The following is an 18626-nucleotide window of genomic DNA, read 5'->3' on the forward strand; positions in this document are numbered from 1 at the left end:
GGGGCAGCAGGGTGGTTAGCATAAATGCTTCACAGCTCCAGGGTCCCAGGTTCGATTCCCGGCTGGGTCACTGTCTGTGTGGAGTCTGCACGTCCTCCCCGTGTGCGTGGGTTTCCTCCGGGTCCTCCGGTTTCCTCCCACAGTCCAAAGATGTGCGGGTTAGGTGGATTGGCCATGCTAAATTGCCCGTAGTGTCCTAATAAAAAAGTAAGGTTAAGGGGGGGGGGGTTGTTGGGTTACGGGTATAGGGTGGATATGTGGGTTTGAGTAGGGTGATCATGGCTCGGCACAACATTGAGGGCCGAAGGGCCTGTTCTGTGCTGTACTGTTCTATGTTCTATGTATCCTAGGCCTTATTAATAGGGCATACCCTCTGAGAGAAGAAATTCCTCCTCATCTCTGTTTTAAATGATTGACCCCTTACTCTGAGATTTTGCCCTCTGGTCCTAGACTCTCCCAAAAGAGGAAACAACCTCTCAGCAACTACCCTGTCAAGCCCCTGAGAATCCTACATGTCTCAGTAAGGTCACCTTTCATTATTCTAAACTCCAATGAGTGCAGACCCAATCTACTCAACCTCTCCTCATAAGAAAATCCCTCCATACCTGGGGTCAACCTAGTGAACCTTTTGACCAAATGGTTCACAACATTCAGGTTTGGTCTAACTACTGCCTTGGATAGATTTAGCAAGACTTCCCTATTTTTATACTCCATTCCTTTTGAAATAAAGGCCAACACTCCATTTTCCTTCCCAATTACCTGCTGAGCTTGTATGGCAGCTTTTTGTGATTTATGCATGAAGACCCCCAAATCCCTCTGAGCTGCAGTTTTCTGCAGTCTTTTCTGATTTAAATAATATTCAGCTCCTTTATTCTTCCTACCAAAGTGCATAACTTCACATTTGCCTACATTATATTCTATCTGCCAAGCTTTTGCCCTCTCACCTACCTGTCTATATCTCTCGTAGACTCTTGTGCCATTCATATCACTTGCCTTCCCACCTACTTCGGTGTCATCCGCAAACATGGCAATAGTACATCACTTCCCTCGTAAAGTCATTTATACTGTAAATAATTGTGGTCCCAGCACGGATCCCTGTAGCACTCCACTAGTTACAGGTTGCCATCCTGAAAATGCCCCATTTATCTCAACTCAATAAAATGATACCCATTAACGTTAACTTATGTTAATTCATTTATTTTGCAAAGAGTCATTACTTTTGCCTTTTTAACATTTTTCCCCTTTGACCCTATCTGCTGCTGTTTTTTAAATGTTCGTACACTCTGCCCCTTCCTGTCACACTCTGGGTGTCCTAACTTAAATAGGTGTCTTGTAATGCTGCCATATCCTTTTCCTTTGTAAGCCTATGCACCCTCTCTCCAGAACCATCCGCCCTCTATTTATAAAGTCCCCCCAACTTCCCTAGTTATGCAGTTTGCAAGAACACTGGTCCCAGCATGGCTCAGATGTCGGCCATCCCACAGGTACATCCCCCAATTTCCCCAGTACTGATGCCAGTGTCCCACGAACTGTAACCCACTTCTTCCACACCCGTCTTTGAACATTGTATTCATCACTAATTTTATGTACTCCATCCCAATTTGCACATGGCTCAGGTAATAATCCAGAGATTATAACCTTAGAGGTTCTGTTGTTGAATTTAGTGTCTAGCTCCTCAAACTCTCTATGTAGAACTTCTATCCTCGTTCTACCTACGTCACGAGTGCCGACATGGACTACGACAATGGGATCCACCCTCCCCAACCCAAGTTCCTCTCCAACCCAGAGCAGATGTCCTGAACCCTGACACCGGGCAAGCATCACAGCTATCTGGACTCTAGCTCTTTGCTACAGAAAACAGTGTCAACCCCCTCACTTTACTGTCCCTTCCTACCACTACATTCTTATGTTCTCCACCCACTTGAATGGCATCCTGTACCACATTGCTATGGTCAGTCAGCTCATCCACCCTGCAGTGCGCACTCTCATACAAACAAGCTGCCCACTCTCATACAAACAAGCTGAAGGATCCAAACAAGCTGAAGGAACCTCACATCTGTCGAACAATTAGAGAGGCTGACAGTCCTGGGAATTTGTGACTGTTTTCCTTGGAGATGGGCAAGAGGAGATTTGATAGAGACATTCAAAACAATGAGGGGTCTGGACAGAATAGATAGGGAAAAGCCATTCCCATTTGTGAAAGGATCAAGATTGCAAACTCACAGATTTAAAGTAAGTAGTAAAAGAAGCAAAAAAAATGATCGGCAGAAAAACTTTTTCACACAGTGAATGGTTAGGGTTTGGAATGCGCTGCCTGATAGTGTGGTGAAGGCAAGTTCAATTGAAGATTCAAAGGGAATTAGGCACTTATCTGGAAGGGAAGGGCAGGGCTGCATGGACAAGGTTGGGGAATAGCACTAGGCAAGTTGCTTAATCAAAGACAATGGGCAAATTGGCCTCCCCCTTCACCGTAACAATTCTGTCATATTAATTTGCAGATTAAGCACTCACTAATTAAAAGTGGGACTGAGCATCTCACTGACTGGAAACAGACTGAATAGATTTGCTCAATTTATCAATGCCTTTTCTGGGCCTGTCACAATCTTTGGATTTTCGCACTATATATCTTTTCAGGTCAAGGTCACACAAAGTGCACGATCCCATTAATCTGAAGTGCACCCTTTTCTGCACCGTCCGTAGTCAATCGATTGTGACCCAGGGATCCCTTTTCTGTACAATGGCACCAAAATGATTTTTCCTGCAAGTGGCACAAAACCACAAAGTTCAATATAGATTCTTTATTATTTCTTCTTTCAATGCTGCTCTCTGAAATTTAATCTTCTGAACTGTCCGGTCAATAAATTGTGCCTCACTAAAAATTGGACGGAATATTTTAATTGCGCCGAACTACAATTTGGCAATTTTTTTAATAAGTCACATTGAACTTGATCTGTACAAAATACCAATTACCTAGATTCTGCTTGCTTCTTCGCAGAAGTTAAAAAGACTGCCATACAGGGTCAACAACTGCCCACAGGGGTGGCAGGGAAAATAAAAAATAATCAGAACTGGACTGCTCTCTCACACTGTCTAATGATCAGCGAAAGAGCAGAATTTCCAGAGCCTGGGAAAAGGGTCGCAGAGTTCAAGATAGGGTGCATGATTGAATTATATGCCAAGAACACTGGAGGATTTAGAACATCATAAATATAGCAAAATGTGCTTTCTTGTGGAGAAGACAACTTCAAATACATTTTCAACTGCTCCAAATATATTTCTAAACTGTTGATAAACAAACAGAGCATTCAGGGAAGAAAATGCATCCTTTACCACGGCACATCTCACTACTTGCTTCAGGCATAGTGCACTCCAGTATTTGATTGCAAAAGCACATGGGCACAAACATGCAGTTTATAAGAAAAGGAAAAAGACACTCTTTGCAAAATTCCAACCAGGTCACTGACCGAATTATCACAATCCTAAAACACTCCTCACGTGGATTGCAGGTTCTCTCAAGATGATGGAGCGCTTTAGAAAGAGATCCCTTGCTGCCAAAGCTTCAATTGTATTTGAAGGATACATTCAAAGGTCTGAACCAATTATTGTGGGAGGATTTTTAATTGACTACGTCTGGAGACATAAGTTATGACAAAATACATGAACAAGTACAAAAAGAAAGAAGTTGGATTTATAAAAGGGCTTTATCCCATTCTCAGGACGTTTTGCAATGATTTACAAGCTGCTGATTACTTTTAAAATGAAGCCAATTTTCACACACCAAAATTGCATATGAATAAAATCGGATCTTTCTGTTTCGGTTGGTATTGATTGAGGGCGGAAAATCCTTCCACTGAAAAATCACTTCACTCACACAGGCCAGAATTTTCCGTCCCTTCCCGCTGGTGGGATTTTCTGATCCTGCCGAGGACACACCCCCATACTAGGTTCTGTGGAGGAATAGCTGGCAAGCAATGCAATTGGCCATTGATTTTAGTTGGTCACTGGAATGAAATACATTTTGAAATGTTCAGTATCTCCGGGGATCATAACAAAAGTACATGGAAGACAGCACGCGATAGGCAGGGTACAAAAGCTGCTGGCGACAAATGTCAGCGCCGTCATACTCAATGAATCGTAACATTGGTTGGAAAGAGATAGAGGTCAGAAAACAGCTTAATCTCTTTGGGGAGGTAGTGGTGTTGTGGTATTTTCACTGGACCAGTAGAGACCCAGGGTATTGCTCTGGGGACCAGGGCAGTTGGTGAAATTTGAATTCAAGAAAAATCTGGAATTAAAAGTGCAATGACGATTGTTGTAAAAAATCCATCTGGTTCACTAATATCCTTTGGGAAGGAAATAGGTTATCCTTACTTGACTCCAATGGAAATTCTTGGCCTGTGTGAGTGAAAGTGATTTTTCAATGGATCAATTTTCCTCCCTCAATCAACACTAACTGAAACAGAAAGATCCGATTTATTTCTTATGCCCTCAGGGATGGGCAATAAATGCTGGCTCAGCCAGTGATGCCCATCTCGCATGGACGAATAAAAAAAGGATCGTCATACAAAGAGAGATTGGGTTGACTAGGCCTATATTCACTGAAATTTAGAAGAATGAGAGGGGATCTCATTGAAACCCTATGAAATTCTGATAGGGCTGATAGACTGGGTGCAGGATTGTTGTTCCTTCTGGAGATCTGGAACAAGAGGTCATAGTCCCTGGCTATGGGGTAGGCCATTCAGGAATGAGATGAGGAAAAGCTTCTTCGCTCAGAGGGTGGTGAACCTCTGGAATTCTTTACCTCAGAAGGCTTTAGAAGCAAAGTCACTGAGTATACTTAACAAGGAAATAGATAGATTTCTAGACTGTAAAGGCATCAAGAGCACAGGAGTACAGTTAGATAGAGAATCAGCCATGATCATAGAACCATAAAATTCCACCAGTGCAGAAGAAACTATTCGGTCCATCGAGTATGCGCCAATCCTCTGAAAGGCTTTTGACAGAGTCAGACAACTGAATCTGCGGAAACAACTGTTCACGTCGACTTGGGTGACAACTCAAAATTGGTTAGTTGATATGGGTAAATTGAACATGGTAATCTTGTAATTCCTAATCTCAAAGGTTCACACTGCCTAGTAGTGCTCTCACCCGAGTCAGAAGATTCTGGGTTTAAGTTACAACAATCAAGACTGACATGCCATTGGAGTACTGGGGGGCTGCTCGACTGTCAGGGGATTGTCAGGAGTGCTGTCTTTCAGATCAAACATTAAACTAAGACCCTGCCTGCTCTTTCAGTGAACGTAAAAGATTCAAGACACTCGGGTTAATGCTGGTATCCTACCCAATACATATCCCCAATCAAACCATTACAAAAACAGATGATCTGGTCATTATTATACTGCTGTTCACAAGTGCTTCCGGTGCATAAATTGGTTGCTGCATTTCCTACATTAAAAAAGTGACTCCATTTAACTTGCACACAATTGGCTATGAAGTGCTTTTGGACATCTTGTGGCCATAAAAGGAGCTAGAAAAAAAAAATCAAATGCTGTGCTTCACTGCTGAGGTGAAAGACCAATTCTATGAGGATAGTGGCACTGCTATCACAGGAGCAATTGCAGATCATGGGGCAATGGCCTTCCTGCCTCATACATCAAGGTCTGGAAAAGATAAATGAAAACAGATAGAGACGACTTGAGCTTTAATGCTACCACAAACTCTGTTAACTAATACCTTCTGGCAGAACAAACCATGCCACATGGAGGTCCTAGAGACATCCAAGATTAGGGCCTAACAATTTGGAACTGACCATCACCAGATGTGGCTCTCTGAACAGAATTCTTTTTTTAAGAAAGGTATTTTTATTGAAGTTTTTCCATTTTAACAATTTACACAACAAAACCACAGAAATGGTACAGCACAGCCAAAATGTCTCAACATACGCAGATACAGAGGAAGACAGAAGAACAGCAATACACATGGCCCAGTACAATCACTAAGCTAACCTCTACTTGGCACCTCTATACGCATTACCGGAGAAGATGGGAGAGGAGGACAAGGCTACAAAAATGTTTGTTTTTTTTAATAGGCTAAATTCATCTACCTGCATATCTTTGAGTTGAGAGAGTGAGACCCACGCAGACATGGGGAGAATGTACAAACTCCACACGGACCTGGGGCTGGGATCGAACCCGGGACTGTGGCGCCGTGAGACCGTGAAAACCATGAGACCATGAAAATATGGTAAAATATGAAAATATGGTAATATGGTAAAATGGTGCACAACTTCCTCCACAACAACTGCCCACAATGACCATAAGAATTCAGGATAAGATCTTTGGGCGATGTTCATACGCGCACCAGAACATATCTTCCTCAATTCCAGAGGTACCAACAACACGCTGTAACGTCCTCCTATCAAATATCAGACCAGTCTGTACCCTTGCAGGAGCCAACCATGTCTTCTTTAAATTCACAAAAGCAGAAATAAAGAAATTACACAAAAGAATTGCAAGAACATGTACATATACAAGTACATACACATACTAACATCTCAAAGTTTGCAGATGATACCAAATTAGGTGGGAGGGTGAATTGCGACGAGGATGCAAAATCCTTCAACAAGATCTGGACAGATTGGGCAAGTGGGCAAACCAATGGCAGATGCAGTATAATTTGGATTGGTGTGAGGTTATTCATTTTGGAAGCAAAAACTGCCTGAATGGTTGTAAATTGGGAGCGGGGAGTGTGCAGCGGGTTTGGGTGTCCTTGTGCACCATTCGCTGAAGGTAAGCATGCAGGTGCAGCAGGCGGTAAAGAAGGCTAATGGTATGTTGGCCTTCATTGCAAAAGGTTTCGAGTACAGCAGCAGGGATGTGTTTTAGCAATTGGAATGTGAAGGATGGTTGAAATGTGGGACTTTACAGGAACAAACAGTGAGAGTGGAATGAGTGATAATCACAGGTAATCGAGGTGTGAATTGTCTCAAACCAGGACAGTATTAGTAGGATTGTAATTATCTTGCAATTGCGTCTCTCCTATATATGCTATCATTGTGAACCTGCCTCCACTTCACCTGATGAAGGAGCAGCCACCAAAAGCTTGTGATTTCAAACAGACCTGTTGGCTTTAACCCGGTGTTGAGAGATTTTTTTACTGTGCCCATCCCAGTCCAGTGCCGGCATCTCCACATCATTGTCTTTCTCTGCAGCAAATTCAGCAGAGATGGCCATGCAAGTGTGGGATGCCTGAAGCAGACTAAGCGACACTTAACACAGAGCTGACCAACACAGCACAAACCATCTTACGAGACTGAGGGCTGCCGCCACATGCATTTCCATTTTTTTAAACAGACAGAAGTACCTCAAATATACAGCACAGAAACAGGTCATTTCACATACTCATCACTCACTTGATGAAAGAGATACACTCCGAAAGCTAGTGATTCCAAATAAAGCTATTGGACTTTAACCTGGTGTTGTTCGACTTCTTATTGTGTTCATTTCTCATACTGGTTTATGCCAATGTTTATATTCCTCACAAGCCTCCTCCCACCCTACTTCATCTATCCCTAGCACCATACTCTTCCATTCTTTTCTCCCTCGTGTATGTAACTAGCAGAGTTTAGGAGGACTGCCGAACAAACGCTAACTCAAGCCAGTTCCACAAGCTTTCAAGCAAAGCTCCTGAAAAATGAACTACGCTGGACTGGACACGATACCAGCTATCCAAAAAGCATTGTCCCTACCAGTCCGTATTTTCAACTCAAATGGGCAGCATTCCATGGGAGGACAAAGAAAATATGTCAAAGGCACTCTGCAGCTCTTGAAAAACAGCAGCACTGACATTAACAACTGAGAGGAACTTGCTACCAACAGTTCTAAATGGCAACAAATAGTCCATCAAGCTGCATCATGCTTTCAGTCAAATTGTCTCAATGATGAGGCAGAGCAGCAGCACTGAAGGAAAGAAAAGGAAGAAAATCTTACAAACAGATCCCATTATCTCGTAGGGCATCCTGCCCCATGAACCCAAAGATTGCAGATCAAGAATTGGCCTGTTTAAATGTTCTTGTGTATGTGTTGGGGCTGTTTAGCACAGGGCTAAATCGCTGGTTTTGAAAGCAGACCAGCAGCACGGTTCGATTCCCATAACAGCCTCCCCCAACAACTAGGGACTTTTCACAGTAACTTCATTGAAGCCTACTCGTGACAATAAGTGATTTTCATTTCATTTCATATGTTTGGAATAAAATACATTTTTAAAACAAGAATTGGCCTGTTCGGTCACATCAAGACCATGGCAGAAACTGCCATCCTGAGCAGACCTCGTCTTAAAATCAGACAGCTTAACTACATGTATAAGCTTTATTTAGCACAAACGATCTGGCATTCATCATAATATCGTTTACAACCCCAACAGATCCGTGCGTTATACAGCCAATTAATAATTTTAAAATGTTGCCACTGTTGTAATATCCAGAGATAGGTTTTAAGCAGCATCTTAAAGGAGGGAGAGGCAGAGAGGTTTCGGGAGACAATTCTAACACTGGACAGCTTTAGACCATGGAAGCAAAAGGTGGAATGAAGGGAAATCCGATCTGCACAAGAAGCTGGAATTGAAGGGTGCAGCGTTATACCAGTATTGTCGGAATTTAAATAAACGGATTAAACTTGAGTCATCAACCTCCTTTCTGAACAGCTACCTTTTTTTAAAAAAAATGTAATTCAATTTTCCGGCTCAGCTCAGCTTGTTCCAGGGTCAATGTCTACTTTTCCTGTCCATTATTCGGAGACCAAAATTACAGGACTGACCTATTAAAAGGTATCACTTTTAAGGCAGATTGAATAAATCAACTGCCCGCCCAGAGCCCGGTGACATTGAACAGAGTTTACAACACGGACACCGCGCCCTCGGTCTGTCCGTCTCCCGGCCTTTCCCACCCGTTCACTGTCCACCCAGAACCGGCCTCATCAGACCCCGTAACCGCCTTCCTCACCTTTGAAGGAGCCCCGGTTTGTCGGGCACAACTTGTTCTTTAACCGACGGGTTTCAGCGTTCAAAAGGCTCGACAAACGCCCGATGAAAACGAAGGGCGTCCTGGAGGCCGCCATCTTGCAGGCCGTCAACAAGAATGAACTTTATTAAGTTGTCTGTGTGTGTGAGAGGTGGGAAGGTGGTGCTGCTGCTGCGACAGGTGGTCTGTTTATTGCCTTCTCAAGGCACCTTTCCTGGGGAGAAAAATCTCTGCGCCGAGCTCCAGGCCGTTTAAATAAAATGTGGGGCAAATTTACAATTTATTCGTTCGACCTCTTTTTAAAATTCATTCGTGGGATGTGGTCATCACTGGCAGAGTCAAGAAGTTATTACCCATCCCTAATTGTTCCATTTTCAGAGTGTATTCGAAGAGTCAACATTGCTGTGAATCTAGAGTCCACATGTAGGTCACGTAAGGGTGGCAGATTTCCTTTCCTGAAGGGCATTAGTGATACCTGATGGTTTTTTATGACAATCGACAACAGCTTCATAGTCATCGTTGTACTTTTTATTGAATTCAAATTTTACCATCTGCCGTTGTGGGATTCCAAGTCAGGTACCCAACGCAGTACCCTGGGTCTGGGATTACTCATCCAGCAACAAGACCACGACGCCACCACCTCCCCTGACATTGACTTTGATTGAAATCTCTAAGTATGGTCCAAGAAGGGCCTGCAGTTAAAGCATAAACTTGTCTGTCTTCACTGCAGATGCTGTCTGACCACCTGCTGTATGTTGCCGCCATTTTCTGATTTTCTTTCAAATTTCCAACCATCTACGTATAGCGCATAAGTGAGCAGGATTTAAGATCACCGATTTAGCCCATAGACAATGCTGTTTGTGTGTCCTGCACGTCAAAATGGTGACCATGAGACTATGATCTATTGTTGTAAAAACCATCTGGTTTACTGGTGTCCTTTAGGGAAGGACATTAATAAACACAACCCACGGCAGTGGGCTCAGATGTCACTCAGTTCAAAAGGAATTAGGGATGGGAAACCAATGCTGGCCTTCCAGTGACATCCACAGTCCATAAAATAATAAAGAAAAAACGTTTAAAAGCACTTATAGCAGGTTCTTACGATACAGTCAAATGGAAAGAAGGTTGTTATATTGACACATTCAAGAAGATTTAGGAACTGGATTGCTATGCGAATGCCAATCATTCACTACTGCACCCTTCTACCTAACTAACAAAGTAGCAGCACATGGTGAGATCTGAGAAATACATTTGATATGAGCTCTGGTGTCAGTGTAAAATAGTGGGTTCATTTCAAACTTCTGGGAACCACAAGACATTACATGGTTGCAGCAGTTGTTTGTGTGTATAACCCAAACATTTTAAACAGATTTAATGCTTGATTCAAGTGAGAAAACTTAACCCAAATTAGTGCCAGAGAGAAAAAAACTGAGTGAATCGTGCAAAACCAAGATGGCCACTGCTGCAGCAATGGAAAAGCAGCTTCAGGCCATGATGAATTAGGAAGCCAATAACGCCATGGATGCATTTGAGACTGTGGTGAATTCTAATCCTAGTAATTCACACTGTGTTGTATTATATGTATTATGTCTTTGTGAGCTCTGTACACTGTGTTGTATTATATGTATTGTGTCTTTGTGATCTCTGTATACATGCAGTTGCGCAGCTCTGCCCATAGGGGGAGATGAGGAGTTTGTACTGGGCTCCACCCTTGGCTCCGCCCATGGCTCCTCCCACTAACCAGAAGTATAAAGATCAGCAGTTCTGAGCCTGCTGCCAGTTCATCTCGTCGCAGACAGGCTCTGTTGTAAGACTATTAAAACCACTGTTCACTTCCAATCTCGTGTCTTGTGAATTGATGGTCACATCAGAGTCGTTGAAACAAAAGTGCAGATTAGCATTTAGTAGCTTTCTAAGAAACTAGTGAAAAGGAAAGAGTCAACTTTCCTCTTTTGTGGGTATGAAAAAAAGGATTAAATCTGTTTAGTGGCTGGGGAAAACCCAGACAAGAATTCTGGGAAATTCAGCACGGCCAGGATTTTACAGCCTGCCATGGCGTGTCTCCCCTGGCAGATGCAGCAGGCCGTTTGACCTGCCATTTGCTTCACTGGGATCATAATAACCAGCCAGGTGGGTTAAACCATCAATCCAATCCACCAATATGAATTTCAGATTTTTGAGGCAGGAACCAGGTCAACCTGTTGATAATTTCTTATCGAGATTGAGAAATGTAGCCAGCAGGTCAAAAATGAAAAGCTGGTAGATCAGCTCACATGGGGCACTGCATACCCTGAAAAAAATAGATTGGAAAGACAAGCTCACAATATCGCAGGCTGTTGATACTACCACTGCTGCCTTACAGAGCCAGGGACCTGAGTTCAATTCCAGTCTCAGGTGTCTTTCTGTGTGGAGTTTGCACTTTCTTCCCATGTCTACGGGTGATCCGGTTTCCTCCCACAGTCCAAATATGTGCAGGTTAGGTGGATTGGCCATGCTGATTTGCCCCTCAGGACACAATGAAGGGCATTAATAAACACAACCCACGGCAGTGGGCTCAGATGCCACTCAGTTCAAAAGAAATTAGGGATGGGCAACCAATGCTGGCCTTCCAGTGACACCCACAGTCCATAAAATAATAAAGAAAAAACGTTTAAAAGCACTTATAGCAGGTTCTTACTGTGGTGAATGTGATTCACACTATATATAGTTGCCAATATCACTCCATGTATATGTTCGTTATCTACCCATTGTAAGATCAATGCTGTACATAGTTGCCAATATAACTCCGTGTATATGTTCACTATCACCGCTCGTGAGGGGTTTGGTTGGTAGCTGTACACAGGAGGGATCTAATTGCGTGGAGCGCATCAGGGAGGACTTCCTGCCATTGAGAAACTTGGAGCTTTCTGGACCTGAGGGTCAGTAGGACAGTCTTCCAGACCGTCGCGTTCTCCCTCTCCACCTGCCCATTCCCCCTGGGGTTGTAACTGGTAGTCCTGCTCGAGGCGATGCCCTTGTCAAGCAGGTACTGACGCAGCTCGTCACTCATAAAGGACGCACCCCGGTCGCTGTGCACGTAACTGGGGAAACCGAACAGGGTGAAGACACTATGCAGGGCCCTAATGACTGTGTGGGAGGTCATATCGGGGCATGGGATGGCGAAGGGGAATTGGGAGAACTCGTCAATAATGTTAAGGAAGTAAATGTTTTTGTCAGTGGAGGGGAGTGGCCCTTTGAAATCGATCGCGAGGCGTTCAAAGGGCCTAGGAGCCTTGACCAGGTGGGCCCTGTCTGGTCTATAGAAGTGCGGTTTGCACTCCGCACAGATCGGGCAGTCCCTGGTGACCGCTTTTACCTCCTCGTTGGAGAAAGGCAGGTTTCGGGCTCTGATGTAGTGGGCGAGCTGGGTGACCCCTGGGTGGCAGAGGTCATCGTGGATGGCTTTTAGGCGGCTGATTTGCACGCTGGCGCATGTCCCACGGGATAGGGAATCCGAGGGCTCGTTGAACTTCCCCGGTCGATATTTGATATCGTAATTGTAGGTGGAGAGTTTACTCCTCCACCGAAGAATTTTGTCATTTTTAAATTTGCCCCTTTGCGAGTTGTCGAACATGAAGGCGACAGACCGTTGGTCGGTAATGAGGGTGAACCTCCTACCTGCGAGGTAGTGCCTCCAGTGTCGGACAGCCTCCACGATGGCTTGTGCTTCCTTCTTGACTGAGGAGTGTCGGAGTTCTGAAGCGGATAGGGTACGGGAGAAAAATGCAACGGGCCGCCCTGCTTGGTTTAAAGTGGCTGCTAGCGCTACCTCTGAGGCGTCGCTCTCAACCTGAAAGGGAGTGGATTCATCCACCGCCCGCATGGCTGCTTTGGCGATGTCGTCCCTGATGCAGCTGAAGGCTTGGCGCGCCTCAGCAGACAGGGGAAATAGTGTGGCCTTGAAGAGTGGGCGGGCTTTGTCCGCATATTGGGGGACCCACTGGGCGTAGTACGAAAAGAGTCCCAAGCACCGTTTGAGGGCATTGGGGCCATGGGGGAGGGGGAGTTCTAAGAGGGGGTGCATGCGGTCCGGGTCTGGGCCCAGGACTCCGTTCTCCACGACGAAGCCGAGGATGTCTAGTCTGTTTGTGCGGAACACACATTTCTCCTTATTATACGTAAGGTTTAATTTTTGGGCCGTCTGGAGAAAACCGTGGAGGTTGGCGTCATGGTCCTGCTGGTCATGGCCGCAGATGGTAACATTATCCAGATACGGAAACGTGGCCCGCAGCCCGTACTGGTCTATCATTCGGTCCATTGCTCGTTGGAACACCGAAACCCCGTTAGTGACGCCGAAGGGAACCCGGAGGAAATGGAAGAGGCGGCCATCGGCCTCGAACGCCGTGTCGTGGCGGTCCTCCGGGCGGATTGGGAGCTGGTGGTATGCAGACCTCAGATCCACCGTGGAAAATACCCTATATTGGACGATCTGGTTTACCATGTCTGCGATTCTGGGAAGGGGATACGCGTCTAGGAGCGTAAAGCGATTGATGGTCTGGCTATAATCGACGACCATGCGGAATTTTTCCCCGGCCTTGACGACCACCACCTCTGCTCTCCAGGGACTGTTCCTGGCCTCTATGATCCCCTCACTGAGCAGCCTTCGGACCTCCGTTCTGATAAATACCCTATCCTGCAGGCTGCACCGCCTGCTGCGGGTGGCTACCGGTTTGCATTCCGGGGTGGGGTTGGCGAAGAGAGGAGGGGGGCGATGTGCGCAGCGTGGCGAGGCTGCAGATAGTGAGTGGGGGCAGGGGCCCGCCGAAGCTGAGGGTGAGACTCTTGAGATTACATTGGAAATCCAAGCCTAAGAGGAGTGGCGCGCAGAGGTCGGGCAAGACATACAGTTTAAATTTGGAATAGCTAGCGCCTCGAATCATTAGCGTTGCTGTAGTGCGGCCTTGGATTTGGATGGAATGGGAGCCCGAAGCGAGGGCGATAGTTTGGTTGATGGGATAAATATGGAGGGAACAGCGTCTTACCAGCTCTGGGTGTATAATGCTATCTGTGCTCCCGGAGTCAAAGCGGCACGACGTGTTGTACCCGTTGATCTGGACATCCGTCATCGAATTTCTCAGATACTTGGGGCGAGATTGGTCGAGGGTGACCGTGTTGAGTAGTGGGTGCCCGGGGGAGTCGAATTCTTCCGATCGGACGTCCTGTCGAGTAGATGCCGCTGCGTTCTGGCGAGCTTGATGCAGGAAAACTGCGCTAAGTTGCGGGCCATGTGGTGACTGCCCGGGGAGGTCGTACTCCTCCGATGAGCCGTTTGAGTCTGGGGATGCAGCTAGGGCCTGTGGATCGCACGTGGAGGATGGTGATGAAGATGGCGTCCAAGATGGCGGCCCCCATGAATCGCACATGGCCGGCCGCATGGTGGAGGTTTGCCAAGATGGCGGCCCCCATGGATCACACGTGGCGGGAGGGGTGGAGGCAGAGCGTAGGCCGCAGCGTTTCGGGCCCCGCGGGCCTGCTGGTGCTGGGGGCAATGTTTTTGGACTGTTGGGGTGTTGAGGGCTGGGGCCCTTCTGCCGAGGCATACTTTAGCACAGTGGCCTTTCTTCCCGCAGCTGCTGCAGGTCGCGGATCAGGCTGAGCAGTGCTCGCTTTGTCCACAGAAGTGGCAGGCTAGAGCAGTTGAATAACTGGTTTGGGGAGCTGAATAGTGGCAGGTTGGAGCAGTTGAATAACTGGTTTGGCGAGCTGAGTAGCTGGCTGGGGTAACTGAGTAATTAGCTGGAGCAGCTGGATAGTTTGAGTAGTTGACTGGGACAGTTGGACGGCCGGCTGTGGCAGCGCGATAGCTGGGGGGCCTTGTGGCACAGGCTTGGGGGTCCTCAGGCCAGGGGCCCATGCAGGGTTAGCGGGGCCCACGGGAAACGAGTTGAGGCTGCGGAAGGAAACTTCCATTGTGATAGCAGCCTCTACGGTAGTCTCTAAGCCCTGGGCCCCATTTTCTAATAGTCTCTGGCGTACATAGCTAGATCGAAGGCCCGCTACAAAAACATCCCGCACAGCAAGCTCCCTATGTTCGGCCGCGGTTACGGCCTGGTAATTGCAGTCATTTGAGAGATTGTTCAACTCGCGTGCAAATTCAGCTAATGTTTCAGTAGCCCGTTGTCGGCGAGTCGTGAACACATGGCGGGCAAAGACCTAGTTCATGGGCCTAATATACATTTTATCCAAAATCACCAGCGCTGCAGTGTAGGAACCGGCTGGATTTAGTTGTGTAGAAATTCTGTGGCTTACCCTCGCGTGCAGTAGGCTGAGCTTTTGTTCCTCCGTAGTTTCAGCGGTGCTGATTTCGGCCAGGTAGGCCTTAAGACCATAAGACCATAAGACATAGGAGTGGAAGTAAGGCCATTCGGCCCATCGAGTCCACTCCACCATTCAATCATGGTTGATTTCAACTCCATTTACCCGCTCTCTCCCCATAGCCCTTAATTCCTCGAGAAATCAAGAATTTATCAATTTCTGTCTTAAAGACACTCAATGTCCCGGCCTCCACCGCCCTCTGTGGCAATGAATTCCACAGACCTACCACTCTCTGGCTGAAGAAATTTCTCCTCATCTCTGTTCTAAAGTGACTCCCTTTTATTCTAAGGCTGTGCCCCCGCGTCCTAGTCTCCCCTGCTAATGGAAACAACTTCCCTACGTCCATCCTATCCAAGCCATTCATTATCTTGTACGTTTCTATTAGATCTCCCCTCAACCTCCTAAACTCCAATGAATATAATCCCACGATCCTCAGACATTCATCGTATGTTAGGCCTACCATTCCTGGGATCATCCGTGTGAATCTCCGCTGGACCCGCTCCAGTGCCAGTATGTCCTTCCTGAGGTATGGGGCCCAAAATTGCTCACAGTATTCTAAATGGGGCCTAACTAGTGCTTTATAAAGCCTCAGAAGTACATCCCTGCTTTTATATTCCAAGCCTCTTGAGATAAATGACAACATTACATTTGCTTTCTTAATTACGGACTCAACCTGCAAGTTTACCTTTAGAGAATCCTGGACTAGGACTCCCAAGTCCCTTTGCACTTTAGCATTATGAATTTTGTCACCGTTTAGAAAATAGTCCATGCCTCTATTCTTTTTTCCAAAGTGCAAGACCTCGCACTTGCCCACGTTGAATTTCATCAGCCACTTCTTGGACCATTCTCCTAAACTGTCTAAATCTTTCTGCAGCCTCCCCACCTCCTCAATACTACCTGCCCCTCCACCTATCTTTGTATCATCGGCAAACTTGGCTAGAATGCCCCCAGTCCCGTCATCTAGATCGTTAATATATAAAGAGAACAGCTGTGGCCCCAACACTGAACCCTGCGGGACACCACTTGTCACCAGTTGCCATTCCGAAAAAGAACCTTTTATCCCAACTCTCTGCCTTCTGTCTGACAGCCAATCGTCAATCCATGTTAGTACCTTGCCTCGAATACCATGGGCCCTTATTTTACTCAGCAGTCTCCCGTGAGGCACCTTGTCAAAGGCTTTTTGGAAGTCAAGATAGATAACATCCATTGGCTCTCCTTGGTCTAACCTATTTGTTATCTCTTCAAAGAACTCTAACAGGTTTGTCAGGCACGACCTCCCCTTACTAAATCCATGCTGACTTGTCCTAATCGAACCCTGCACTTCCAAGAATTTAGAAATCTCATCCTTAACGATGGATTCTAGAATTTTGCCAACAACCGAGGTTAGGCTAATTGGCCTATAATTTTCCATCTTTTTTCTTGTTCCCTTCTTGAACAGGGGGGTTACAACAGCGATTTTCCAATCCTCTGGGACTTTCCCTGATTCCAGTGACTTTTGAAAGATCATAACTAACGCCTCCACTATTTCTTCAGCTATCTCCTTTAGAACTCTAGGATGTAGCCCATCTGGGCCCGGAGATTTATCAATTTTCAGACCTTTTAGTTTCTCTAGCACCTTCTCCTTTGTGATGGCAACCATATTCAACTCTGCTCCCTGACGTTCCTGAATTGTTGGGATATTACTCATGTCTTCTACTGTGAAGACTGACGCAAAGTACTTATTAAGTTCCTCAGCTATTTCCTTGTCTCCCATCACTAGATTACCAGCGTCATTTTGGAGCGGCCCAATGTCTACTTTTGCCTCCCGTTTGTTTTTAATGTATTTAAAGAAACTTTTACTATCATTCCTAATGTTACTGGCTAGCCTACCTTCATATTTGATCCTCTCCTTCCTTATTTCTCTCTTTGTTATCCTCTGTTTGTTTTTGTAGCCTTCCCAATCTTCTGACTTCCCACTACTCTTTGCCACATTATAGGCTCTCTCTTTTGCCTTGATGCATTCCCTGACTTCCTTTGTCAGCCATGGCTGCCTAATCCTCCCTCTGATAACCTTTAAACATTTCAGCCAGTGGCAGAAGGTTTCTTTCGCCTCTGCATCCTGTGGATCGAGTTCTAGACGTCCTGGTTTTAGAGCGGATTCCATGCTTTACTTCGGCAGCTTCTTAAGTGTATTAAAGCCTCTGTTCAGATCCAACTACACGTGTTCGCTGAATTGATGGTTCCATCACTTACGATACAGTCAAATGGAAAGAAGGTTGTTACATTGACACATTCAAGAAGATTTAGGAACTGGATTGCTCGCTTGAGCGCAACTCGGCCGGAGAATGCTGGGAGGGGCCACCCGACAGGCTCCCCACCTCCCAGAATTCTCCAGAGAACCTTGAGACGTCGCAGTCGGAATCCTGCCCCAAATGGGCAGGACTGAATGACACTCACGGAAGTAAGTTGTAAACCTAACCGGATTGGCGCCGGGCGCAATGCAGTGGGAAAATCATGCCCATGAGCTCAGATTTGGGACACAGTAACATGTTCAAGGACTTTGGAAAGCAAAGGGGGGGTTAGACATGGCACGGTAGGTTGCAAAGGCAAAGAGGACAAGGGTTTGTTTGAGGAGTGTACACAATTTCTAAGCTCAAGGTAAGAACATTCCAAAGTTAAGGTGAATCTGATGAGTCATTATTCTTGCCTAATGGTTCCAGTTTTGAACTACCCAACCGGGAAGTTGAGAGTCCCAATTCATGCCTGACGAGTTATGAATCAGACAAAATGACATTTGCTGCCATATGCTAAACTTGTGCAAGACATTGGTTAGTATATTGCATGCATTTCTGGCAGCTCGCTAGAATAATAATAATCTTTATTGTTGTCACAAGATGGCTTACATTAACACTGCAATGAAGTTACTGTGAAAATCCCCTAGCCGCCTGTTCGGGTACACAGAGGGAGAATTCAGAACGTCCAATTTACCTAACAAGCACGTCTTTCGGGAGGAAGCCGGAGCACCCGGAAGAAACCCATGCCGACACGGCGAGAAAGTGCTGATTTAGCACAGACAGTGACCCAAGCTGGGAATCGAACCTGGGACCCTGGTGTTGTGAAGCAACAGTGCTAACTACTGTGCGACCGAATGTATTACAATCATGAAAAGTGTAGCAGTCACCAGACTGATACCAGGAATGAGATTTGTTTTTATTCATTTACGGGATGTGGGCATCGCTGGCGAGGCCAACATTTATTGCCCATCCCTAGATGTCCT

General features: G+C 45.9%; 1 protein-coding gene across 3 annotated transcripts in view; it reads right to left on the reverse strand.

The window, feature by feature from the left end:
* afg1lb (AFG1 like ATPase b) overlaps positions 1 to 9286 on the reverse strand; it is a 223421-nt gene extending 214135 nt beyond the window's left edge. For 2 of the 3 annotated variants that reach the window (XM_038799213.1, XM_038799214.1), the window contains exon 1: positions 8999 to 9120. Coding sequence is in view for 1 of the 3 variants with exons in the window: in XM_038799216.1 (XP_038655144.1) it covers positions 8999 to 9113 (115 nt within the window). In the remaining 2 variants the exon portion in view is untranslated. Of the gene's footprint in view, positions 1 to 8998 lie in introns of all 3 variants that reach the window. The other variant, XM_038799216.1, reaches the window with a different exon arrangement.
* Positions 9287 to 18626: the final 9340 nt, after the last annotated feature.

This window comes from Scyliorhinus canicula, chromosome 6, assembly GCF_902713615.1.
Source record: "Scyliorhinus canicula chromosome 6, sScyCan1.1, whole genome shotgun sequence".
NCBI classification, from domain to species: domain Eukaryota; kingdom Metazoa; phylum Chordata; class Chondrichthyes; order Carcharhiniformes; family Scyliorhinidae; genus Scyliorhinus; species Scyliorhinus canicula.